This window comes from Balaenoptera borealis (assembly GCF_965194805.1).
Source record: "Balaenoptera borealis genome assembly, chromosome: 20".
Lineage (NCBI taxonomy): Eukaryota > Metazoa > Chordata > Mammalia > Artiodactyla > Balaenopteridae > Balaenoptera > Balaenoptera borealis.
The window spans coordinates 17644956-17672203 of NC_138879.1; the positions used below are offsets into that span (position 1 = coordinate 17644956).

Sequence of the window (27248 nt, forward strand, 5' to 3'; positions counted from 1 at the left end):
GCGGCGGGCGCGTGCCCTGGAAAATTCCACTCCCGAGCTAGCTCCGCCCTATAAACCTCCTTTCCGGCCCCAGGCTTTTTACTGTCTCCATCCCGGCTGCCTTTGCGTGAGCAAAATGGCAGTCCCCGTGCCGCGGGGTTTGTCTCGCTTATCCAGGGCTTTAGGATGGTGGTCTCGGCAGGTGGGTAGGGACGGGGTAGATAGGAGTCTAGGGGCTGGAGCGGAACAGAGTGGAGGGAAATACTCGCTTTGCAGTTGTCCTTGGTGAACTTGGACGTTACAGGTCGTACTTAGGCTAGGGAAGAGTTGAGGTAGACGAGACATAACTACTTAACTATGTGGCGGAGTGGGGAGAGCCTCGGTAGGGCCATGAGAGCGGTCAAGTTCTCGGGGATTAAGTTTCTCCGGTTTGGTCTGGGTCTGACTGGCCTGGGGTTGTTAAAGGGGAAGAGGTAATGGTTGGAAGGTGGGTTCGCTTCCCGTTGATTTTTATAAATGTCCTTAATTGAACAGTAGCTGTAAAGAAGGGAGTCTCGTACCTGCCTGAACAAACCTCATGGTCAGAGAGGAAAGAGACCTGGCCTTTGAAGAGCTTATTGATCAGTTGGGAGCTAGAACGACAGAATAAAGTTTACATTGAGGCTCCCAATAGAACGAGCAGAATGGAATCTGAGTAAATGTAGAGGAGATGCCAAGAAGAGGACTTTTCTTCTGCTCATTTCAGTATTGGGTTGGTGTTTAAGTTCCCCATCAGACTGAGCGTTCTTTGAAAGCAGAAGTCTTGCTTTCATCAACTCTGCATTTCTAGGAGTTGGCACAGTCCTATACTATGGAAAGTACTAAATAAAGGAAAGCCTTTAGTAAACGTTGAATGGTGTTAGTTAAAGTTGCTTACTGGCTTTTAGTAAGAGACACCCATAATTGTTAAGATAGTTGTGCATTTTACCCCGTGATATGTGGCTTTGTAATTGTTCCTAAGTCATTCTTTGGATGTGCCCATTCTGTCTTTGCTTACAGTTTGTACAAGATTGACTTTTTTCCAGGTTACCTAACCTTTTTCTACCATCCTCCAGCCAGTCCTGGTGACTCAGTCCACAGCAGTATTTACAGTGAGAACTAAAAAACGTTTCACACCCCCTACTTACCAACCCAAATATAAATCAGAAAAGGAGTTCGTAGAATATGCCCGGAAAGCAGGACTGGTCATTCCTCCAGAACATTTGGAGCGTCCCATACATCTGGCCTGTACAGGTGAGACGTGGTATTTCTGAGACCCTGGCCCAATCCCCTTCTGTCAGAGATCTTCTTGGAAAGTGGAATGATTTGGAGTATGAATGATAGCATTTAATTAACTACAAAATCGGTTCAGTCTCAATCATTTGTATACGTTATATTTCGTGAGGTCATCTTTGATCTTGTTTTCACACTATTCCTAGAAGACCAGGGTAAAACTTCTCCATTTTTGTACAAGAAGAAGCTGAGGCTCTAAGAGAAGACTGAAATGATCTTATTCTACTTTTTCTAATGCAAGACGATTCCCTTTACATGGAAGTCTATTTTGTTAGTCTATTTTGTATCCAGGAGCCCTCCCAATGTTTTATGACCTCAGGATGACTTTTTCTCAATCTTTCAATGCTTTTTTAGTTTTCTCCGTCTCTCTTTACAGCTGGTATCTTTGACGCCTATGTTCCTCCTGAGGGTGATGCCCGAGTGTCATCTCTTTCTAAGGAAGGACTGGCACAGAGAACTGAGCGATTGAAGAAGAATGTGACATCACAATTATCGTAGGTGTCTGAGACAGCTGGGAGTCAGAATAAAAATTTCTTGTTGCTGCTTAATCCAGAGAGGCCATCTTGGGTTAATTGCGTTGGCTGTAACTCCCTTGATAACTTGACAGTATATTCTTTCTCTGTAATAGAGCTAATGTATGATATGGGCATTCTGAATCGTAGCATCTCAACCTTGATTGGTCGTTTTTGTCATATCATTTAGGAAGTTCACATTGAAGTTTGTAGGACACTTTCTTGATCACATATTTTAAAATTTAAAGTAATAATAAGAGAGAGCATATTTTTATGAGAAATACCTTAGAGTTTAAACTTAAGAGAGTAAGAAAAGCCAAAAAGGCTTAAAAAGACAGACGTGTTCTAGGGAGCTAACTGGGCTTTAGTTAAGGAGCAGAGCCAAAACTTTCTTCTGAAAGAGACTTTCAGTATCTGTCACTCTAGCTCTAACTGTATCTAAATGATAGGTTCTTAGGGTCATATATAGATTTCTATGCACAAGTGTACTGAGTCAGTGTTAATTCTTCATGTGGCCATAACCTGTTTCTCTAAATACAGATCTTATCACATCAACTTTTCTGTCTCAGACTCCTTTGTGGCTCCCTGTTATCTGAAGAATAAAATCCAGATTTCTTCAGTGGTATTCAGGGCTTTTTATAATTTGGCTCTTGCCTTCCTCTCCACCATCATCTCCTTATTCCATTTTTCTCATCCTAAACTTTAACATTTCCAAACTAATTGCCAGTTCCTTGACAAATGTTGTGCTGTGTCTCTTTGCACATCCTTTCCTTTGCCTGAAAAATGTCTTTTTCTCTCAAGCGTTGTGTCTGCTTTTTTTTTTTTTTTAATTAATTAATTTTTATTTTTGGCTGTTTTGGATCTTTGTTGCTGTGCACGGGCTTTCTCTAGTTGTGGTGAGCAGGGGCTACTCTTCGTTGCGGTGTGGGGGCTTCTCATTGTGGTTGCTCTCTTGTTGTGGAGTGCGGGCTTCAGTAGTTGTGGCATGTGGGCTCAGTAGTTGCGGCGCACGGGCTTAGTTGCTCCATGGCATGTGGGATCTTCCTGGACCAGGGCTCGAACCCATGTCCCCTGCATTGGCAGGTGGATTCTTAACCACTGCACCCCCAGGGAAGTCCCGCTCTTTTTTTAATAATGGAACTCCCAATCCTTCCCTCCCCCACCCCCTTTGGCAACCACGAGTCTGTTCTCTATGTCTGTGAGTCTGTTTCTCTTTCATAGATATGTTGTGTGTGTGTTTTGTTTTTTTTTTTTGGCTACACCACGCGGCATGTGGGATCTGAGTTTGCTGACCAGGGAACAAACCTGTGCCCCCTGCAGTGGGAGCGCAAAGTCTTAACCACTGGACCGCTAGGGAAGTCCCTGTGTTGTATTTTAGATTCCACATATAAGTGATATCATATGGTATTTGTCTTTCTCTTTCTGACTACTTCGCTAAGTATGATAATCTCTAGGTCTGCTTTTAATCTCTGTCTGCTTTTAAGCCTTCCCTGACTTTTTGGAGCTGCCTTTGTTATAAATGTAACTGTACGCATATTCTTACTGCTTCTGATAACTCTGTATTGCAATGATTTCCTCTCATGTATTTCTCTCCTGGCCTAAGAGCTGTTTGGTGGAAGGGTTCATGATGATGATGAACAGAGCACAGGTGGTTTTATTATGGAGTTATTATCTAGGGGAGGAAACCAGTTATTAAATACTGATTGTACACAAATAATTACAGATATGGTGAAGTATGAGTGCTGTGGGAACATATGGCAGGGAAAGATAACTTGGTCTGGGAGTTAAAGGTAGGCTTCCCTAAGGAAATGACATTTAAAGCTGGGACCTAAAGGGTTGCTTGGAGTTAGCTGAGTAGAGGGGTATAGTGAGGAATAGCATTCTAGGGAGACAAAACAGTACAAGCAAGGCTCTGAGGTGAAAAGTGCAAAGGAGTGGATTTTATCAAATGCTTTTTCTCTGATTGTTGAGATGATCATGTGATATTTGTCCTTTATTCTGTTGATGTGGTATATTGCATTAATTGATTTTTTTAGTGTTAAACCATTCCTGCATTCCTGGGATAAATTCCACTGGGTTATGGTGTCCCCCATCCTCTTAATATAGTTATAGTAACACTTTGATTAGATCAGGATTCCCTGTTTACATTATAACTACGAAAATGCTATTGACAGCAGAGTCATGCAGTACATTATTATTACATTTCCTTTCCTGCATAATAGTTTCTTTTTCTGGTGTCAAGTGTCTTTTTTTCTCATTTGCTTATGGAACCCCTGGTTGTGTTAATTTTCTCTGAGTACATAGAAAACGTTAAGTATTTTATCAATCCCATCTTCAAGAAGAAAGCCCTTCTGGAGCCTTCTTACCTATTTCAGTCTGGATTGGTCACTCTTTAGGCTCACTGTACATCGTGGGATCTACTTTTATCATCATCCTGATACTCCTTTTGCCTTGCTCTTATGTGTATTCCCTGTTTTGTGGATTTTACATCTCTCTCTTTCATGGTTCATTCAGTTATTTTGGTGGCGCACATTCCCCAGCAGCTTCCTGAGAAAGGGTGGATGGTAGATAAATGAGATCTTGCAAGGCTAAGGAAAAGTCTTTTTTTTAGTCTCCCACTTCATTTATAATTTTCCCAGGTATAGAATTCTGGGCTGGGAGTCATTTTTTTCTCAATTAAAAGCACTGCTCCATTGTCTTTCTAACTTCCTTTTTTTTTTTTAATGTTTATTAGGCTGTGCCGGGTATTAGTTGCAGCATGAGGGATCTTTGTTGCGGCATGCAGGATCTTTAGTTGCGGCATGTGGGCTCTTTTAGTCGCAGCATGCGGGATCTTAGTTGCAGCATGCGGGATCTAGTTCCCCAACCAGGGATCGAACCCGGGCCCCCTGCGTTGGGAGCACAGGGTTTTAACCACTGGCCCACCAGGGAAGTCCCATCTTTCTAACTTCTAATGTTGCTAGTTAGAAGCCCAATGTCTTTCTTTTTTCTTTTTTTTTTTTTAATAAATTTATTTTATTTATTTATTTATTTTTGGCTGTGTTGGGTCTTCGTTTCTGTGCGAGGGCTTTCTCTAGTTGTGGCGAGCGGGGCCACTCTTCATCGCGGTGTGCGGGCCTCTCACTGTCGCGGTCTCTCTTGTTGCGGAGTGCAGGCTCCAGACACGCAAGCTCAGTAGTTGTGGCTCACGGGCCCAGTTGCTCCGCGGCATGTGGGATCTTCCCAGACCAGGGCACGAACCCGTGTCCCCTGCATTGGCAGGCAGATTCTCAACCACTGCGCCACCAGGGAAGCCCCCAATGTCTTTCTGACTCTTGAGCCTCTGTATGAAACCTGTTTTTTCTTTCTTAGTGCTTATAGGATGTTTTTTTCAATGCCAAAATTCTGTAATTTCACTATGAGAAGCTTTGGTCTTTATTTTTTATTTTTATTTATTTATCTTTTTAAATTTAAATTTTAATATTTGACTGCATTGTGTCTTTGTTGCTTTGTTGAGAAAGCGTGCTGGCTATCTCTAGTTGCAGTGAGTGGAGGCTACTCTTCGTTGTGGTGTGCGGGCTTCTCATAGTGGTGGCTTCTCTTGTTGCGGAGCACGGGCTCTAGGCGCATGGGCTTCAGTAGTTGCAGCATGCGGGCTCGGTAGTTGCGGCACTCGGGCCCTAGAGTGTGCGGGCTTCGGTAGTTGTGGTGCGTGGGCCCTAGGGCACACGGGCTTCAGTAGTTGTGGCGTGCAGGCTCAGTAGTTGTGGTGCATGGGCTTAATTGTTCCGTGGCTTGTGGGATCTTCCAGGACCAGGGATCGAACCCGTGTCCCCTGCATCGGCAGGTGGGTTCTTAACCACTACACCACCAGGAAGTCCCAGCTTTGGCCTTTCTTTAGAATGATTGATTTAAGTGTGAGTTAGAAGGTTGAATTTACGGGACTTGGCACATTCAAAAAACAATTATTGAATAAATGGACAGACATTAATGGACGTAAAGTAAGCTGTAAGTCATGGAAATTGTGTGAAGTCTTCTTTAGAAATGATTCTGATGCTTAATTTTACAGAATCCGGAGGATAAGAGAAAGTGATCCTAATTTTAAAATAAAGGACTTCCCTGAAAAAGCCCAGGACATCTTCATTGAAGCTCACCTGTGTCTAAACAAGTACGTGAACTCCCTGTCTTATATCCATTATGTTCTCAGTAGCTATTATTCTAGGCACAGGTTTTTTTTTTTCCTTTAGGTAAGAGTTCTAGAGTGGGAGATGTTCCTCTGTGGGAAATAATTGGAGCCTGGAGCTGTCCTTGACTCCTCTCACTGCTTCTGGGCGTTTTCACCATTTGGTCTGGCTCAGCTCCACTGGCAAGTGTTGAGACTCTGCTGAATGGCTATTTTCACCCTCCTGATCCCTAATTCATCCTGACCCTTTTTGTGTGTTTGTCTTATATATGTACATTTCCTTTCCTTAATTATTTTGAATAAGTTTCTTTTAAAAATTTCCAACTTTTTCTTGATTGAACCAGGGGAGAAAAGTCAGGGCTGCTAGGTAGATGAAAAATCAACATGAGGGGCCTGGAATAATCTTAAGTACTAGTCCTTGGACTGTTGCTGACATTCTTTGAACTGTAGCTTGCTGTGGCTAGGCTTCAGGTAGGATCCCAAACCTATACTGTCAAATCCATTAATTATTTCTTTTTACTTTTATTTGTTTAAAAAAAGTGTTTGATTGTGAGATATTTCAAACATATAAAAAAATACCTTGCAAGGTAATAGATGTTTACATTTTGCCGTATTTGCTTCTGAATGCCTAACTGGGGGAAGAGACAGGGATAAAGCATTATAGATACAGCTAAAGCCCCATCTCCCCATTCTTTTCCTTCCTAGAAAGAACCACTATCTTCCCTATTACTCTCATGCACATTTTTATACTTTCACCACATGTACATGTGTATAAACAATGTACAGTATTGTTTAATGTGTTGTGAAAATTTACATGAATGATGTATTTTTTTGAAACCTGCTGTGTTTATTGTTCAGTGTAGTTTTTTTTATATTTGATATTTTTTTCCTACCACATTATTTTTTGCATTCTAGTTACCATGATTTTTCTTTGTTTCTTTTTTTCCTTTCATTTGTGGTATTGATATAATTTCCTTCTAACTTTTTTATTCCTTCCACTTGTTTGGAACTATTACATCCTACTTCTGTTCTTACAATAGTTATTGTTAAAATGTTTAGCATGTATTGTTGACAATATCACAAGAAGCTTCAAACACTTGAATTTCAGTCACTGCCTCATACATCTCCTGTGTTATTGTTATTTAGTTTTTTTAGTTCTACCTTGTTGTTATTTCACTTGCATTTTTTATTTTTGTTTTTTTCCCTCCACTTCATTTTTTTATTTTTATTTTTTTGAAATATTCAATACATATATTTTTTTGATCACGCCATGTGGCATGACAAGGGATCAAACCCACGCCCCCTGCAGTGGAAGCATGGAGTCTTAACCACTGGACTGCCAGGGAATTCACCACTTCATTTTTTAAAAAAATATGTTTATTTATTTGGCCGCTCTGGATCTTAGTTGCAGCATGCAGGATCTTCGTCGCTGCATGTGGGATCTTTATTTTTTTATTTTTTTTTTTGAATTTTTGAATTTTATTTTTTTATACAGCAGGTTCTTATTAGTTATCTATTTTATACATATTGGTATATATATGTCAATCCCAATCTCCCAATTCATCCCACCACCACCACCACCACCCCCGCCACTTTCCCCCCTTGGTGTCCATACATTTGTTCTCTACATCTGAGTGGGATCTTTAGTTGCAGCATGTGGGATCTGACCAGGGATCGAACCTGGGCTTCCTGCGTTGGGAGCATGGAGTCTTAACCACTGGACCACCAGGGAAGTCCCCCCACTTCATTTTTGTTTATTTATTTAAAATATTTATTTATTTATTTTATTTTTGGCTGCATTGGGTCTTAGTTGAGGAACGTGAGATCTTCGTTGTGGCATGTGGGATCTTCTGTTGCAGTGTGCAGGCTTCTCTAGTTGTGGCTCACATGCTCAGTAGTTGAGACACGAGGGTTTAGTTGCCCCGCAGCATGTGGGATGTTAGTTCCCTGACCGGGGATCAAACCCACCTCCCCTGCATTGGAAGGCAGATTCTTAACCACTGGACCACCAGGGAAGTCCCTCCCCCACTTCATTTTTAAAGGATGCTTTCATTGGGTGGAGAATTCTAGGTTGGTTGGTAGCTTCTGTCAGCATTTAAAAAAAAAATAAAATAAATGTATTTATTTATTTATTTATTTTTTGGCTACATTGGGTCTTCATTGCCGCGCGCGGGCTTTCTCTAGTTGCGGCGAGCAGGAGCCACTCTTCGTTGCGGTGCGTGGGCTTCTCATTGCAGTGGCTTCTCTTGTTGTGGAGCACGGGCTCTAGGCGCGTGGGCTTCAGTAGTTGTGGCATGTGGGCTCAGTAGTTGTGGCTCGCCGGCTCTAGAGCGCAGGCTCAGTAGTTGTGGCGCACGGGCTTGGTTGTTCTGCAGCATGTGGGATCTTCCCAGAGCAGGGCTCAAACCCGTGTCCCCTGCATTGGCAGGCGGATTCTCAACCACTGTGCCACCAGGGAAGCCCCTCTGTCAGCATTTTGAAGATGTCATCTTTTGGTTTCTGTTGATTCTGTTGAGAAGTTAGCTATTTTTTCTTGTTCCTTTGAAGTTAAAATTTCTTTTTTCTCTGGCTGCTTCTAAGTTTTTTTTTCCTCTGCCTTCAGTGTTCAGCAGTTTACTGTGATGTACCTGTGTGTGTGTGTGTGTGTGAGTGTGTGTGTATCTTTATCTTGCTCCAGGTTCCTATTGCTTTTTAAATTTGGGTGCTTTTTTGGTTAGTGTTGAAAAAATTTAGAACATCTCTTCAAATGTTTCTTCCGCTCTACTTTCCTGTCTCCTTGTGTTGCTCTGAATACACATACATTAGATATTTTCAGTGTGCCAGATGTCTCTTAGGGCTCTTTTCTTTATTTTCCAGTCTTTTTTTTTTCCCCTCCAGCTTCATTCTCGATGTTTTCTGATCTTTCTTCCTGTCCTCTCTTCAGTTGTATCAACTCTGCTGTTAAGCCTGTCTGTTGGGTTCTTAATTTTGTACTTTTCACTTTTGATTTAGTGTGTGTGTGTGTGTGTCCAGTTCTTTGCTAAAATTCTCCATTCTGTCATCTAATTTCTTGAACATACTAATTATTTTAAAGTCTGTGTCTGATAAAATCTGTATCTTCTATAGGGCTGTTTTATTTTTTTTTTTCTTTTGGTTTTGGTTAGTTCTTACCTTTTTATACGCCTGCATTTTTTTTTACAATAGATATTTTATTTAAATTTTTATTTTTTGGCTGTGTTGGGTCTTCATTGCTGCATGCAGGCTTTCTCTAGTTGCGGAGAGCAGGGGCTACTCTTCGTTGCAGTGCGCGGGCTTCTCATTGCGGTGGCTTCTCTTGTTGCAGAGCACGGGCTCTAGGCGCGTGAGCTTCAGTAGTTGCAGCACACGGGCTCAGTAGTTGCGGCACAGGGGTTCTAGAGCACAGGCTCAGTAGTTGTGGCGCATGGGCTTAGTTGCTCTGCGGCATGTGGGATCTTCCTGGACCAGGGATCGAACCCATGTCCCCCGCATTGGCAGGTGAATTCTGAACCGCTACACCACCAGGGAAGTCCCTACAATAGATATTTTTAAAAAACTAAAAATATAACCATTTATTTAAAAATTATCAGTTTCAAAAGGGCTTTTATTGATGTTAGTAAAAATACGTATAATATAAAATATACCATTTTAGAGTATAATTCAGTGGCCCTTAAGTACATTCACAATGTTATACAATCATCACCACCATCTGTTTCCTGAAATTGTTCATCATCCCAAGCAGAAACTCTGTACCCATTAAGCAATAATTCTCCATTGCTGTTTCCTCCCAGCATCTGGTAACATACATTCTACTTTCTGTCTCTATGGATTTGCCTATTTTAAGTACCTCATATAAGTGGAATCTTACAGTATTTGTCCTTTTGTGACTGGTTTATTTCACTTGGCATGATGTCTTCAAAGCCCACCCATGTTGTAGCATGTATCAGAATTTCCTTCCTTTTTAAAGCTGAATAATATTCCATTTTATGTATATACCACATTTTGTATCCCTACATCTGTTGGTGGACATTTGGGTTGCTTCCACCTTTTCATTATTGTGAATAATACTTTTACGAACACTGGTGTACAGGTTTGAGTCTTTTGAGTATATACCTAGGAGTGGAATTGCTGGATCATGTGGTAATTCTGTGTTTAATTTTTTGAGGAACCACGGTCTTCCGTGGTAGCTTTGCCATTTTACATTCCCACCACCAATGCACACGGGTTCCAGTTTCTCCACCTTGTTACCAACATTTTCTTTTCCATTTTTTGGATAATAGCCATCCTAATGAGTATGAAATGGTATCTCATTTTGGTTTTGCTCTGCATTTCCCTAATGGCTAGTGATGTTGAGCATCTTTTCATGTGCTAGTTGACTATTTAGTATATCTTCTTTGAAGAAAGGTCTAAAGTTCTTTGTCCATTTTTCAATTGGGTTAGTATTTTGATACAGAGTTGCAGGAGCTCTTTATGTGCTCTGGATATTAATCCCATATCAGATATATGCTTTGCAAATGTTTTCTCCCATTTTGTGGGTTGTCTTTTCACTCTCTTGGTGGTGTACTTTAATGCACAAAGGTGTTTAAATTTTGTTTTGTTTTTTTTAATTTTTTATTTTATTTATTTATTATTTTGGCTGCGTTGGGTCTTCGTTGCTGCGTGCAGGCTTTCTCTAGTTGTGGCGAGTGGGGGCTACTCTTCGTTCCAGTGCGCAGGCTTCTCATTGCAGTGGCTTCTCTTGTTGCGGAACACGGGCTCTAGGTGCGCAGGCTTCAGTAGTTGTGGCTCACGGGCTTAGTTGCTCCGCGGCATGTGGGATCTTCCCAGACCAGGGCTCGAACCCGTGTCCCTTGCATTGGCAGGCGGATTCTTAACCACTGTGCCACCAGGGAAGCCCAAAGGTGTTTAATTTTGATGAAGTCCAATTTATATGTTTTTTCTGTTGTTGCCTGTGTTTTTAGTGTCAAATCCTACAAATCATTGCCAAATCCAGTGTCATGGAATTTTTCCCCTATGTTTTCTTCTAAGAGTTTTGAGATTTGACTCTCACATTTAGATCTTTGATCCATTTTGAGTTAATTTTGCATACGATGTCAAGTAAGGGTCCAACTTCACTCTTTTGTATATAGATACCCAGTTTTCCCAGTCCCGTTTGTTGAAGGGACTGTCGTTTCCCAGGGAATGATCTTACAGCCTTGTTGAAAATCAGTTGATCATATATGTGAAGGTTTGTTTCTGGGCTCACCATTCTATTCCATTGGTCTATGTGTCTATCCTTATGCCAGAACCACACTGTAATGGAATTGTTTTCTTAATTTCCTTTTCTAGTATTCATTGCTAGTATATAGAAATAAAACTGAGTTTTGTATGTTGATTTTTTTATCCTGCAACTTGGTTGAATTTTTTAATTAGCTCTAATACTTTTTTGTGGAACCTTTAGAATTTTCTGCATGTAAGATCATGTCATCTGCAAACATACTTTTTACATCTTCCTTTCCAATTTGGATGCCTTTTATTTCTTTCTCTTGCCTAATTGCTCTGGTTAGAACTTCTGGTATTATGTTAAATAGAAGTAGTAAAAGCAGGCATCCTTGTTTTGTTTCTGATCTTAGGGGAAAAACTTTCAGTCTTTCACCATCGGGTATGATACAGCTGTGGATTTTTCTTTTTTTTTAATAGATTTATTTATTTATTTATTTTTGGCTGCATTGGGTCTTTGTTGCTATGTACAGGCTTTCTCTAGTTGTGGTGAGTGGAGGCTACTCTTTGTTGCAGTGCGTGGGCTTCTCATTGCGGTGGCTTCTCTTGTTGCGGAGCACAGGTTCTAGGTGCACGGGCTTTAGTAGTTGTGGCACGCAGGCTCTGGAGTGCAGGGTCAGTAGTTGTGGCACATGGGCTTAGTTGCTCTGTGGCACATGGGATCTTCCCGGACCAGGGCTCGAACCCACGTACCCTGCATCGGCAGGCAGATTCTTCATCTTGTCTATCTTTCTGTAACTGTGGTTTTTGGTCCACAGGCTTGTAGTTTTTCTTGCTTCTGCTGTCTGCCCTCTGGTGGTTGAGGCTATCTAAGAGGCTTGATGGGAGGCTCTCCAGGCAGATTCTTTACCACTGCACCACCAGGGAAGTCCCTGTGGATTTTTCTTATGAGGCCTTTATTGTGTTGAGGAGCTTTCCTTCTACTCCTAGTTCATTGAGTGTTTTTATCATGAAAATGTGTTGGATTTTGTCAAATGCTTTTCTTGCATCAATTGAGATGTTCACATTGGTTTTTTTCTTTCATTTTATTAATGTGGTGTATTACATTGATTTTCTATGTTAAACCACCCTTGTGGGACTTCCCTGGTGGTGCAGTGATTAAGAGTCCACCTCCCAGTGCAGGAGACATGGGTTCGATACCTGGTCTAGGAAGATCCCACCTGCCGAGGAGCAACTAAGCCTGTGCGCCACAACTACTGAGCCTGTGCTCTAGAGCCCATGCACCACAACTACTGAAGCCTGTGCGCCTAGAGCCCGTGCTCCGCAACAAGAGAAGCCACTGCAGTGAGAAGCCTGCGCACCACAACGAAGAGTAGCCCCCGCTCGCCGCAACTAGAGAAAGCCTGCCCGCAGCAACAAAGACCCAATGCAGCCAAAAATAAATAAATAAAATTAAAAAAAAACATCCTTGCATTCTAGGGATAAATCTCACTTAGTCATGTTGGGTAATTCTTTTAGTATGATGCTGAATTTGGTTTGCTAGTATTTTGTTGAGGATTTTTACATTTATATCCATAAGGGATATTGGCCTGTAGTTTTCTTTTCTTGTGGTGTCTTTACCTGGCTTTGATATCAGGGTAATGTTGGCTTCATAGAATTATGAAGTGTTCCCTCCTCTTCACTTGATGTTAATTCTTCTTGAAATGTTTGGTACAATTCACCAGTAAAACCATCAGGTCCTGTGCTTTTCTTTTTGGGGAGGTTGGTTATTGATTCAGTTGCCTTGTTGTAGATTTATTCAGATTTCCTTTTTTCTCTTGAGTCAGTTTTGGTAGCTTGTGTGTTTCTAGGAATTTGTCCATTTTATCTAGGTTATCCAGTTTGTTGGCATACAAGAGTATTCTCTTATAATCCTTTTTTACTTCTGTATAATCAGTAGTAACGTTCCCACTTTCATTTCTGATTTTAGAAATTTGAATCTTCTCTCTCTCTTTTTTTTAATCAATCTCGCTAAGTTTTGTCCATTTTGTTGATCTTTTAAAGAACCAACTTTTGGTTTCATTGATTTTCTCTATTGTTTTTATGTCTCTATTTTGTTTTTCTCTGCTCTAATCTGTATTATTTCTTTCTTTCTGCTAACTTTCAGTATAGTTTGGTCTTCTTCTAGTTCCTTACAGTGTACAGTTAGGTTATTAATTTGAGATCTTTCTTTATTAATGTAGGTGTTTGCAGCTATAAATTTTCCTCTTAGCACTGCTTTTGCTATATCCCATAAGTTTTGGTATGTTGTGTTTTCATTCTCATTTGTCTCAAGGTATTTTCTAATTTCTCTTGTGCTTTCTTCTTTGACCCATTGGTTATTTAAGAGTGTGTAGTTTATTTTCCACATATTTGTGAATTTTCCAGTTTTTCTCCTGTTACTGATTTCTAGTTTCATTTCATTGTGATCAGAAAAGATACTTTGCATGATTTCTATCTTTTACATGTATTTAGGCTTGTTTTGTGGCTGAACATATGGTCTATCTTGGAGAATGTCCATGTGCATGTGAGAGGGATGTATATTCTGCGGTTGTTGCATGGAGTGTTCTGTATATATCTGTTCATTGGTATTTTAAGTCCTCTATTTCCTCATCAATCTTCTATATGGTTGTTCTTTCCATTATTGAAAGTGAAGGATTGAAATTTGTAATTATTATAAAACTCTTATTTTCCCCTTAATTTTGTCAGTTTTTGCTTTATATGTTTTGGGACTTTGTGTTAGGTATGTATATGTTTATAATTATATCTTTTGGATGGATTGAACCCTCTATCAGTATATAATGTTCTTCGTTGTCTCTTATAATCTTTTTTCGGCGTAAAGTCTGTTTTGTCTAACAGTAATATTGCCACCCCAACTGTCTTTTGGTTACTATTTGTATGAATATTTTTCCATCCTTTTACTTTCAGTCTTCTTGTGTCTATCTAAAGCGAGTTTCTTGTAGATGGCATAAAGGAGGATTATTTTTTTTTGTTAGTGAATCTGCCAATCTCTGTCTTTTAATTAGAGAGTTTAATACATTTACATGTAAACTAGTTACTGATAAGGAAGGAGGTCTGCCATTATTATTTTCTGTATGTTGTATGTGTTTTTTGGTCTTCATTTCCTCCATTACTGCCTTTTTTTGTATTTAGTTAATTTTTTAATAGTGTACCTTTCTGACTCCCTTTTTTCCTTTTTTATATATTTTAAAATTATTTTCTTAGTGGTTACTTTGGGAATTAGCATTAACATCTTAACAGTCTAGTTTGAAAAATAACAACTTAGTTTCAGTAGTATACAAACTTTCTGCATCTCTGTATCTCTGTCCTGTCCCCTTTGCTTTGTTATTGTCACAGGTTGTGTCTGTATACGTTGTGTGCCCATAACATAGGTTTGTAATTAATGTTTTATGCATTTGCCTTTTAAATCATATAGGAAAAAAATAGGAATTACAAATCAGAAGTACAATAATACTGGCTTTTATATTTACCTATATAGTAACCTTTATCAATGTTCATTATTTTTTCTTATTGCTTTAAGTTACTGTCTAGTGTCCTTTCATTTAGGTCTGAAAAACTCCCTTTAGCATATCTAGTAGGGCAGATCTACTAGAAATGAACTCTCTCAATTTTTGTTTATCTGAAAATATCTACAGTTCTCCTTCACTCTTTTTTTTTTTTTTTTTTTGGCTGCAACTTGCAGCATGCAGAACTTCCCTGACCAGGGATCAAACCCGCGTGCTCTGCAGTAGAAGCGTGGAGTCTTAACCACTGGACCACCAGGGAACCCCTCTCCTTTATTCTTTTTTTTTTTTTTAAAGATTTATTTATTATTTATTTATTTAATTTATTTTTGGCTGCGTTGGGTCTTAGTTGCAGCACACGGGATCTTCGTTGCAGTGTGCAGGCTTCTCTAGTTGTGGCGTGCGAGTTTTCTCTAGTCGTGGAGCGCAGGCTGCAGGGCGCGTGGGCTCTGTAGTTGTGGCACACAGTCTCTCTAGTTGAGGTGCGTGACCTCAGTAGTTGTGGCATGCGGGCCCAGTTGCCCCGTGGCATGTGGGATCCTAGTTCCCTGACAAGGGATTGAACCTGTGTCCCCTGCATTGTAAGGCATATTCTTTACCACTGGACCACCAGGGAAGTCCCTCCTTTATTCTTAACGGATAGTTTTTCAAACTGTAGAATTTCTTGGTTGACAGTTCTTCTATAAATGTATTTATTTATTTATTTATTGGCTGCGTTGGGTCTTTGTTGCTGCGTGCGGGCTTTCTCTAGTTGCGGCGAGTGGGGGCTACCCTTCATTGTAGTGCTCAGACTCCTCATTGCGGTGGCTTCTCTTGTTGCGGAGCACGGGCTCTAGGCTCATGGGCTTAAGTAGTTGTGGCACGCGGGCTCAGAAGTTGTGGCTCACGGGTTCTAGAGCGCAGGCTCAGTAGTTGTGGCACACGGGCTTAGTTGCTCTGCAGCATGTGGGATCTTCCCAGCCCAGGGATCAAACCCATGTCCCCTGCATTGGCAGGCGGACTCTTAACCACTGCGCTACCAGGGAAGTCCCGACAGTTTTTCTTTTAGGACTCTAAATACATCATCCCACTGTCTTTTGGTCTCCATTGTTTCTGATAAGAAATCAAATATAATCTTTTTGAGGATCCCTGGTATGTGATGAGTCACTTCTCTTTTGCTGCTTTTAAGATTTTCTCTTTGTCTCAGTCTGGATTTCTTTGAGTTCATTCTGCTTGGAGTTTGTCGAGCTTCTTAGATGTGAATATTCAAGTCTTTTATCAAAATTGGGATGTTTTCGCCATTCTTTCTTTCTTTTTTCTGTAAATTTTTAAATTTAATTTATTTATTTTTGGCCATGTTGGGTCTTCGTTGCTGCACGCGGGCTTTCTCTAGTTGCGGCGAGCGGGGGCTACTCTTCATTGCAGTGCATGGGCTTCTCATTGCGGTGGCTTCTCTCGTTGTGGAGCACGGGCTCTAGGTGCACAGGCTTCAGTAGTTGTGGCACGCGGGCTCAGTAGTTGTGGCTCACGGGCTCTAGAGCACAGGCTCTAGTTGTGGCGCACGGGCTTACTTGCTCCGCGGCATGTGGGATCTTCCCGGACCAGGGCTTGAACCCATGTCCCCTGCATTGGCAGGCGGATTCTCAACCACTGCACCACCAGAGAAGCCCTCAGCCATTCTTTCTTTCTTTCTTTTTTGTTTTTTTTGGCCACACCAAAAAAAAAGTTCCCTGACCAGGGATTGAACCCGAGCCCCCTGCAGTGGAAGCATGGAGTCTTAACCATCGGACCACCAGGGAAGTCCCTTCAGCCATTATTTCTTCAAATGTTTTTTTCTGCCACCTCTTTCTTCTCCTCTGGGACTCTGTGATATGTGTGTTGGTGCACTTGACGGTGTCCCACAGGTCCCTCAGGCTCTGCTCATTTTTCTTTATTCTTTCTTCGTTTTGCTCCTTAGACTGGATAATTTCAATTGTCATATCCTCAAGTTAGCTGATCCTTTTCTGCCTGCTCAGATCTGCTGTTCAGCCCCTGTAGTGAATTTTTAATTTCAGTCACTGTACTTTGCAACTCCAGAATTTGTTTGGTTCCTTTTCATAATTTCTGTCTCTTTATTGATGTTCTTTTTTTTTTTTTAATTTTTGAATTTTATTTTATTTTTTTATACAGCAGGTTCTTATTAGTTATCCATTTTATACATATTAGTGTCTATATGTCAATTCCAATTTCCCAGTTCATCACACTACCACCTTCCCCCCCTTACCACTTTCCCCCCTTGGTGTCCATACGTTTGTTCTCTACATCTGTGTCTCAATTTCTGCCCTGCAAACCAGTTCATCTGTACCATTTTTCTAGGTTCCACATATATGCGTTAATATATGATATTTGTTTTTCTCTTTCTGACTTCACTCTGTATGACAGTATCTACATTCATCCACGTCTCTACAAATGACCTGATTTTGTTGCTTTTTATGGCTAATACTCCAGTGTGTATATGTACCACATCTTCTTTATCCATTCGTCTGTCGATGGGCATTTAGGTTGCTTCCATGACCTGGCTATTGTAAATAGTGCTGCAGTGAACATTGGGGTGCATGTGTCTTTTTGAGTTATGGTTTTCTCTGGGTATGTGCCCAGTAGTGGGATTGCTGGGTCATATGGTAATTCTATTTTTAGTTTTTTTTAAGGAACCTCCATACTGTTCTCCATAGTGGCTGTATCAATTTACATTCCCACCAACAGTGCAAGAGAGTTCCCTTTTCTCCACACCCTCTCCAGCATTTCTTGTTTGTAGATTTTCTGATGATGCCCATTGTAACTGATATGAGGTGATACCTCATTGTAGTTTTGATTTGCGTTTCTCTAATAATTAGTGATGTTGAGTAGCCTTTCATGTGCTCCTTGGCCATCTGTATGTCTTCTTTGGAGAAATGTCTCTTTAGGTCTTCTGCCCGTTTTTGGATTGGGTTGTTTGTTTTTTTGATATTGAGCTGCATGAGCTGTTTGTAAATTTTGGAGATTAATCCTTTGTCAGTTGCTTCATTTGCAAATATTTTCTCCCATTCTGAGGGTTGTCTTTTCGTCTTGTTTATGGTTTCCTTTGCTGTGCAGAAGCTTTTAAGTTTCTTTAAGTCCCATTTGTTTATTTTTGTTTTTATTTCCTTTTCTCTAGGAGGTGGGTCAAAAAGGATCTTGCTGTGATTTATGTCATAGAGTGTTCTGCCTATGTTTTCCTCTAAGAGTTTTATAGTGTCCAGTCTTACATTTAGGTCTTTAATCCACTTTGAGTTTATTTTTGTGTATGGTGTTAGGGAGTGTTCTAATATCATTCTTTTACGTGTAGCTGTCCAGTTTTCCCAGCACCACTTATTGAAGAGACTGTCTTTTCTCCATTGTATATCCTTGCCTCCTTTGTCATAGATTAGTTGACCATAGGTGCGTGGGTTTATCTCTGGGCTTTCTATCCTGTTCCATTGATCTCTATGTCTGTTTTTGTGCCAGTACCATATTGTCTTGATTACTGTAGCTTTGTAGTATAGTCTGAGGTCAGGGAGTCTGATTCCTCCAGCTCCGTTTTTTTCCCCTCAAGACTGCTTTGGCTATTCGGGGTCTTTTGTGTCTCCATGCAGATTTTAAGATTTTTTGTTCTAGTTCTGTAAAAAATGCCACTGGTAATTTGATAGGGATTGCATTGACTCTGTAGATTGCTTTGAGTAGTATAGTCATTTTCACAATATTGATTCTTCCAATCCAAGAACATGGTATATCTCTCCATCTGTTTGTATCATCTTTAATTTCTTTCATCAGTGTATTATAATTTTCTGCATACGGGTCTTTTGTCTCCCTAGATAGGTTTATTCTTAGGTATTTTATTCTTTTTGTTGCAGTGGTAAATGGGAGTGTTTCCTTAATTTCTCTTTCAGATTTTTCATCATTCGTGTATAGGAATGCAAGAGATTTCTGTGCATTAATTTTGTATTCTGCAACTTTACCAAATTCATTGATTAGCTCTAGTAGTTTTCTGGTGACATCTTTAGGATTCTCTATGTATAGTATCATGTCATCTGCAAACAGTGACAGTTTTACTTCTTCTTTTCCAATTTGTATTCCTTTTATTTATTTATTTTCTCTGATTGCTGTGGCTAAGACTTCCAAAACTATGTTGAATAATAGTGGTGAGAGTGGACATCCTTGTCTTGTTCCTGATCTTAGAGGAAATGCTTTCAGTTTTTCACCATTGAGAGTGATGTTTGCTGTGGGTTTGTCGTATATGGCCTTTATTAGGTTGGGGTGGGTTCCCTCTATGCCCAGTTTCTCTGGAGAGTTTTTATCATAAATGGGTGTTGAATTTTGTCAAAAGCTTTTTCTGCATCGATTGAGATGATCATATGGTTTTATTCTTCAGTTTGTTAATATGGTGTATCACATTGATTGATTTGTGTACATTGAAGAATCCTTGCATCCCTGGGATAAATCCCACTTGATCGTGGTGTATGATCCTTTTAATGTGTTGTTGGATTCTGTTTGCTAGTATTTTGTTGAGGATATTTGCATCTGTATTCATCAGTGATATTGGTCTGTAATTTTCTTTTTTTGTGGTATCTTTGTCTGGTTTTGGTATCAGGGTGATGGTGGCCTCATAGAATGAGTTTGGGAGTGGTCCTTCCTCTGCAATTTTTGGAAGAGTTTGAGAAGGATGGGTGTTATCTCTTCTCTAAATGTTTGATAGAATTCACCTGTGAAGCCATCTGGTCCTGGACTTTTGTTTGTTAGAAGATTTTTTTTTTTTTTTGGCTGTGTTGGGTCTTCGTTTCTGTGCAAGGGCTTTCTCTAGTTGCGGCAAGCGGGGGCCACTCTTCATCGCGGTGCACGGGCCTCTTCACTATTGCGGCCTCTCTTGTTGCGGAGCACAGGCTCCAGATGCGCAGGCTCAGTAGTTGTGGCTCACGGGCCTAGTTGCTCCGTGGCATGTGGGATCTTCCCAGACCAGGGCTCGAACCCATGTCCCCTGCATTAGCAGGCAGATTCTCAGCCACTGTGCCACCAGAGAAGCCCTGTTAGAAGATTTTTAATCACAGTTTCAATTTCATTACTTGTGATTGGTCTGTTCATATTTTCTATTTCTTCCTGGTTCAGTCTTGGAAGGTTATACCTTTCTAAGAATTTGTCCATTTCTTTCAGGTTGTCCATTTTATTGGCATAGAGTTGCTTGTAGTAGTCTCCTAGGATGCTTTGTATTTCTGCATTGTCTGTTTTAACTTCTCCTTTTTCATGTCTAATTTTATTGATTTGAGTCCTCACCCTCTTTTTCTTGATGAGTCTGGCTAATGGTTTATCAATTTTGTTTATCTTCTCAAAGAACCAGCTTTTAGTTTTTTTGATCTTTGCTCTTGTTTTCTTTGTTTCTGTTTCATTTATTTCTGCTCTGTTCTTTATGATTTCTTTCCTTCTGCTAACTTTGGGTTTTGTTTGTTCTTCTTTCTCTAGTTCCTTTAGGTGTAAGGTTAGATTGTTTATTTGAGATTTTTCTTGTTTCTTGAAGTAGGCTTGTATAGCTATAAACTTCCCTCTTAGAACTGCTTTTGCTGCATCCCATAGGTTTTGGATCGTCGTGTTTTCATTGTCATTTGTCTCTAGGTATTTTTTGATTTCCTCTTTGATTTGTTCAGTGATTTCTCGGTTATTTAGTAACATATTGTTTAACCTCCATGTGTTTGTGTTTTTTACGTTATTTTCCCTGTAATTGATTTCTAATCTCCTAGCGTTGTGGTCAGAAAAGATGCTTGATATGATTTCAGTTTTCTTAAATTTACTGAGGCTTGATTTGTGACCCAAGATGTGATCTATCCTGGAGAATGTTCCGTGCATGCTTGAGAAGAAAGTGTAATCTGCTGGTTTTAGATGGAATGTCCTGTAAATATCAATAAAATCTATCTGGTCTATTGTGTCATTTAAAACTTGTGTTTCCTTATTAATATTCTGTCTGGATGATCTGTCCATTGGTGTAAGTGAGGTGTTAAAAGTCCCCCACTATTATTGTGTTACTGTTGATTTCCTCTTTTATAGCTGTTAGCAGTTGCCTTATGTATTGAGGTGCTCCTATGTTGGGTGCATGTATATTTATAATTGTTATATCTTCTTCTTGGATTGATCCCTTGATCATTATGTAGTGTCCTTCCTTGTCTCTTGTAACATTCTTTACTTTAAAGTCTATTTTATCTGATATGAGTATTGCTACTCCAGCTTTCTTTTGATTTCCATTTGCACGGAATATCTTTTTCCATCCCCTCACTTTCAGTCTGTATGTGTCCCTAGGTCTGAAGTGGGTCTCTTGTAGACAGCATATATATGGGTCTTGTTTTTGTATCCATTCAGCGAGCCTGTGTCTTTTGGTTGGAGCATTTAATCCATTCACATTTAAGGTAATTATCAATATGTATGTTCCTATGACCGTATTCTTAATTGTTTTGGGTTTGTTTTTGTAGGTCCTTTTCTTCTCTTGTGTTTCCCACTTAGAGAAGTTCCTTTAGCATTTGTTGTAGAGCTGGTTGGGTGGTGCTGAATTCTCTTAGCTTTTGCTTGTCTGTAAAGCTTTTGATTTCTCCATCAAATCTGAATGAGATCCTTGCTGGGTAGAGTAATCTTGGTTATAGGTTCTTCCCTTTCATCCCTTTAAATATGTCATGCCACTCCCTTCTGGCTTGTAGAGTTTCTGCTGAGAAATCAGCTGTTAACCTTATGGGCGTTCCCTTCTATGTTATTTGTCTTTTTTCCCTTGCTGCTTTCAATAATTTTTCTTTGTCTTTAATTTTTGCCAATTTGATTACTGTGTGTCTCAGCGTGTTTCTACTTGGGTTTATCCTGTATGGGACTCTCTGCGCTTCCTGGACTTGGGTGGCTATTTCCTTTTCCATGTTAGGAAAGTTTTCGACTATACTCTCTTCAAATATTTTCTCGGGTGCTTTCTCTGTCTGTTCTCCTTCTGGGACCCCTATAATGCGAATGTTGTTGTGTTTAATGCTGTCCCACAGGTCTCTTAGGCTGTCTTCATTTCTTTTCATTCTTTTTTCTATATTCTGTTCCACAGCAGTGAATTCCACCATTGTGTATTCCAGGTCACTTATCTGTTCTTCTGCCTCAGTTATTCTGCTATTGATTTCTTCTAGTGTATTTTTCATTTCAGTTATTGTATTGTTCATCTCTGTTTGTTTGTTCTTTAATTCTTCTAGGTCTTTATTAAACATTTCTTGCATCTTCTCAATCTTTGCCTCCATTCTTTTTCCGAGGTCCTGGATCATCTTCACTGTCGTTATTCTGAATTCTTTTTCTGGAAGGTTGCCTATCTCCATTTCATTTAGTTGTTTTTCTGGGGTTTTATCTTGTTCCTTCATCTGGTACATAGCCCTCTGCCTTTTCATCTTGTCTATCTTTCTGTGAATGTGGTTTTTGTTCCACAGGCTGCAGGATTGTAGTTCTTGTTGCTTCTGCTGTCTGCCCTCTGGTGGATCTATTGATGTTCTTATTTCATACATTGTTTTCTGATTTCCTTTAGTTCTTTGTCCATGGTTACCTTTATCTCAGTGAGCATAAGTAAGATAGTTGATTTAACGTCTTTGGCTAATAATTCCAGTGTCTGGGCTTCCTCAGGGATGGTTTCTGTCAAAAATTTTTTTCCTTTGGATGGGCCATACTTTCGTGTTTCTTTGTATACTTTGTAATTTTTTTGTTGAGAACTGGACATTCTGAGTATTTTTATGTGGTAACTCTGGAAATCAGATTCCTCTGCTCCTCAGGAATTGCTGACTTTGCTCATCAGTGCCACTGCCATCCATTTGTGACTTTTCCAAACTAGTATTGCTAAGTGTGTATTCTTTGTTGTGGGTAGTCATTGAAGTTTCTGTTCCATTATCTCTGCAGTCAGCCAGTGACCTGACAAAGATTTCCTAAATTGTCTGGCTGAATAAAAACAAAACAGGTGTTCTTGGTCCTTTATCCCTTTAAATCTGTTGGTGGGAAAAGCTGCTGCAGCCAGCACGGCTGAAACCATGACATCATCTGCTCTGGTCTCTCTGCAATCCACCAGCCTGACCAAAATGTGCAACTCAAATTTTTGGAGGGAGGGGTCCCTACTGCCTGCCCTTGCACCAGCCATCCACTCCAGGAACGCAGGCCACTGTCCCCACCAGTAATGGCAGGGCTGAGGGAAAGAGGAGGGTAGGTGGTTTGCACATGTTCTTAAATTCGAGATCACTGGCTTCTCCCTTCGTCAAGCACTCCCCTAGTTGTTATAGGTGTCCAGTCAACATCCAGAGTTCTGAAATTGTGGTTCTGGTTATTTTTTCTAATTTATCAGTTGTTTCAATGGAGGGACCCAACCCTAGTGCTTCCTCCTCTGTCATTTTGCTTGATGTCTGTGTCTGTTGATTTTGCTAGCTTCCAAATGTTTTGTAATGTTTCATTGTGAGCTCGTCTGCAATGGAGAGTGTTTCTTCTGAGGGAATTCCAAACAATCTAAGTTATGAATATGATCCCAGAGAGGTTTTTGGGGTGTTTCTGCCAGATACTCTAGGGATATCATTGGCCAGGTATCAGTTTTTATGTTAATTTCTTAGCTTAGGAATTCTTACATCATACAGATACCATAAATTCTGTGTCCACCTGTGGGTATAATGTGGACTTAGGGCTTTAATTTTTTGTGGGAGTTTTTTTAATTTGTTTTTTAGATTCCCCACCCCACCCCACCCTGCCCAAGCCCTAGACTGAGGGAAACTTTATATCTAGGTTGGTGGACTATTTTCTAGTTTCCCTTTCCTGCAGGTACAGGACTCTTTTTGAGGGTCATAGCTCTATACAGGGATCTCAGTTCCAACTCCCTGTCCTTCCAGCATCCAAGGTTTTAGGAAAAGTCAAGCTCTAGCCATCAGATCCTATTTCTAGATCCCTAAATCATCTCTGTGCTGTTGTGGTATCAGGTTGTATTCTTTCCATTCTGCTTTTAATTCCCTCTTCCTTTCTGGCATCTAAGGACTTACCTTCCTTTCTTGTGAACTAGGCTAGAGATTTTTAAATGTGTGTGTGTCTGTGTGTATTATATTCTCTCCAACCTTTCTGGATGTTTATAGTGGGAGCAGTTTCACATAAGCTCAGTCCATTACGTTGCCCAAAGCAGATGTCCTCCTTTTATTTTTCAGGGTAAGTTCTATTGCAAAATACTGAGTGAACTCAAAAAGGGGAATTTATTTCTACTGAAGATTTCTAGGCCAGGACAGTGACGAGGAAGAATTTATTCTGAGGTGGCAGGCGTGGTGGTTGTGGGAGCTGTCACCACACCTCAGTCTAGTCTAGTCTAGAGCTACAGTGGGGGAAATGACTCGGAATCTTTTGTATTTGGAATAGAAGTGGAGGGGAAGCAGATAGAACTAATCCATTACCCACTCTGGGATTAGAGACACAATTTTTCAAAGGGCAAAGACTTAAACTGCTCAGAAAGTATTAAATTGTGGGGAAAAGTCATGAATGTGTATCTGAAAGAAACTAATCTGTGGTCTTAGGTTTATTTGAAGCCCTTCAGTTAGGAACCCTCCTAAAGTCTAATATGTACAGGAGCTGGGGTTTGCCAACTATTTTCTTACTGTTACTACATAGAATCAGCATAACTAGGTCACTCTGGCAGCAACAAAGATCGGGCAGGGGGCAGTTTTATGTAGAAAAGACCAGAAAAAACAGATGGTTATCTTCTGGCTAGGTTCAAAGATGAATGTGTAAGAAATAAGGCTAAGCAGTTGGTATTGATGATGTGTCCATGGTAAGAGGAGATAAATTGAGCTTTTGATTGTTATTTGTGTTGGATTTTGTTCCAGCTTAGAACAAACATCAGTCCCCACGTCCCAGTGAGGGCTTCTTGCCCATCTCAAGGAGGTGTAGTAATTTCAGAGAAATTTCTTTCTGCTCCTGAGATTCAAACGTAACTTTACGCTGCTCGTAGATCTCACGGTTTTCTGGTAAATCATGTGGTTCTTCATCTTTGGACTAGGACTGGGACTTAGTATGTTATCTGGCTTATAGCAGGTGTGCAGAAAATGTTTATAAATATGAAGGGACTTGTTTTCCATTTTCAGGGCCATTTTCAGCTTTCATACATGGTATCATGAAAGCAGGAGTCAGTGATACATATCTCTTTCCTTTTTAGCTCAGACCATGACCGGCTTCATACCTTGGTAACTGAAAACTGTTTTCCGGTAGGTTCTTATCTTCCTTAGAACTGTGGGACCCCTGAGTAGACAGATTCTAGATATCACCTCTGATTTTCTTAAGGATCAGTTTTGAGAGTGCAGGAAGTTTAAGGCAAAAGCTGAAGTTCCATTATTTTTGGCTGAATGATAATGACTTGATATGGACTCTGGTAAAGGCCATGCAGATGAAGAAAGAGGAAGTCCCTCAGCAAGCAGTACTGAGACTACAGATCCTGAGGTGAGGGTATGGTCACATTAGGCCAGCCCTGCACATACCTATACTACAATAAAGGATTTAACCAGTGTTCATGGGGCTTACATTGGGTGGTAACAGGGGTGCTAGGTACTCTGGGAGACCCCTAACAATGAGGACTTTGTGGTTCAGTTAGAGGTTCAAGAATAAAAACTTCAGTTTCTATCAGTTTTGCTTCATCTCCCCAGGGACAAGTATAGCTATCCTAGTCTTAGCAGGTTAGCCTTTATAAAAGGCTATAAAATTCCTATAAAATCCCACCTTTCACTGCCAAAAGGTGAGAGGAAAAAAAAACAAACGTGTGCAGTCAACAGAAATGCATGCAATAATGAGCAGATTATGAAAGTGTGTAGGAGGGATAATGGTATATTAGGTAAGCTGGCAGTTTGGAGTGTGGTCTTCATTCATTTGGAGAAGGGTCCTCAAGGAGGTAGGTGGGTCTTGAGTTGTGATTTAGAAATGGAAAGAGAGTTGTGAGGTGAGCTTGAGCAGTAGCTTAAGGTGAGAGAAAATAAGCACCAGAGAGCATTTGACGGGAAACGTTGCATGTTGACTGTGGTATTGCAAGAAGAGCAAGCGTGGAAATAAGCACCAACTTCCCTACAGGGAGGGAAAAATCCAGTTGAACTATTCTCCTCTGCCCTCAGGACATGGTCTGGGACATCAAATACAAGACCGTCCGCTGGAACTTTGTAGAATCTTTAGAGCCACCCCAGGTGGTGCAGGTTCGCTGTTCAAGTCTGCTGAAACAGGGCAACGCGTATGGCCAGGTCACCATCCGCATGCACACCCGGCAGGTAGAGGCACCAGTCTGCTTTCCTCCCAGCTTTCTTCACTCTCAGGTTGGGCACCTACCTCTGAGTCCTGGGTACAGCTGCCCGGGACTGTGAGTTCTAAGGAAAGGTTCACCATGGTCTTTCTTACCTTGTCACTGCACCCTTCCCACTGCTGGATGTTAGCTCTACTAAAACAGGTGTGGGGATATTCTTCCCCACCCTTCCTGGACTCCCTCCCACCTCCTTCCACCACCCCGCCCCCCCGCCCCCCAGTCAAAAACCCTCTAAGAGTAAAGTGTCAGCGGTTGATCTGTTAGTCTAGATTCAGAATTAAACAACTCTGAGGACTAACCGACTAGATGTGCTTTCATCCTTGCAGACTCTGGCCATCTATGATCGGTTTGGCCGGTTGATGTATGGACAGGAAGATGTGCCCAGGGATGTCCTGGAGTATGTTGTCTTTGAAAAGCATCTGGTGAATCCCTATGGGAGCTGGAGAATGCATGGCAAGATCATTCCCCCATGGGCACCCCCTAAGCAGCCTATCCTTAAGGTAAAGCAGCTTGCATGGTTGAAGACATGGCATCCTAAGCCACTCCTGTTGGGCTCCACCTAGTGGACAGAGAGGGTAATGCACCACCAGGAAGAGGAGTCGTCTTGTTGGCGGTGGGCACGGAGGTGGGCGTGGAGGCGGGCATGAATCTCTTAGGTAAGCCATGGACTTGGATAGTAGATAACTCAGCATCCTGCTCTTTCAGACCGTGATGATCCCTGGCCCCCAGATGAAACCTTGGGAAGAGTATGAAGAGCCACAAGGAGAGGCCCATAAGCCTCAGCTAGCATGATGGCAAAAGTGACTCCTCGGGTGAAGCATGGGTGCTGAGGTGGCTCGGAGCTGTGAAGTCCGGGAGTCTGGGAGCTGTGAAGTCATCCATTTTCTTCATGCTGTAGAAAGAGCTAACTTTGTTCTCTCTTGCCCTGCTTGGGTCTTTTTAGCAGTCTCATCCTCAGTAACCGCTACTGATGGTTAGGCCCTGGTGGGTTGGTCCTGTGCACAACAATGGACCTACTTCTTCTTTTTTTAATCTTATATCTAGCTTCTAACTCCAGATGAAAAACAGTATGTTTCAGAGAACATCTGATACCAGCTTTTCCCGCAGCAAGAACTGTCAGGAGCAAACTGGCGGAACTTTCTTTCTAATTACAGGGCAGGATCAGAGTTTGAAATAAAACACTGTCAGGTATTGGACAAATGTGGTGGGTTCTGTGTATTTCTCCTGGTTCAGGATGGAAGTAGACCAGCCTT

At 40.9% G+C, this 27248-nt stretch overlaps 1 protein-coding gene across 2 annotated transcripts; it reads left to right on the forward strand.

The window, feature by feature from the left end:
• Positions 1 to 30: 30 nt before the first annotated feature.
• Positions 31 to 27195, forward strand: MRPL45 (mitochondrial ribosomal protein L45). 2 transcript variants are annotated; one of them, XM_082373522.1, is made up of 8 exons: positions 101 to 181; positions 1074 to 1251; positions 1667 to 1784; positions 5851 to 5949; positions 24871 to 24919; positions 25814 to 25963; positions 26322 to 26495; positions 26701 to 27195. In XM_082373522.1, the coding sequence occupies exons 1-8, from the start codon at positions 116 to 118 to the stop codon at positions 26785 to 26787; spliced, it is 921 nt and encodes a 306-aa protein (XP_082229648.1). In that variant the 5' UTR covers positions 101 to 115; the 3' UTR covers positions 26788 to 27195. The 2 variants fall into 2 exon arrangements, with proteins under 2 accessions (XP_082229647.1, XP_082229648.1); XM_082373521.1 differs by lacking the exon at positions 5851 to 5949 and having other exon boundaries at positions 31 to 181.
• Positions 27196 to 27248: the final 53 nt, after the last annotated feature.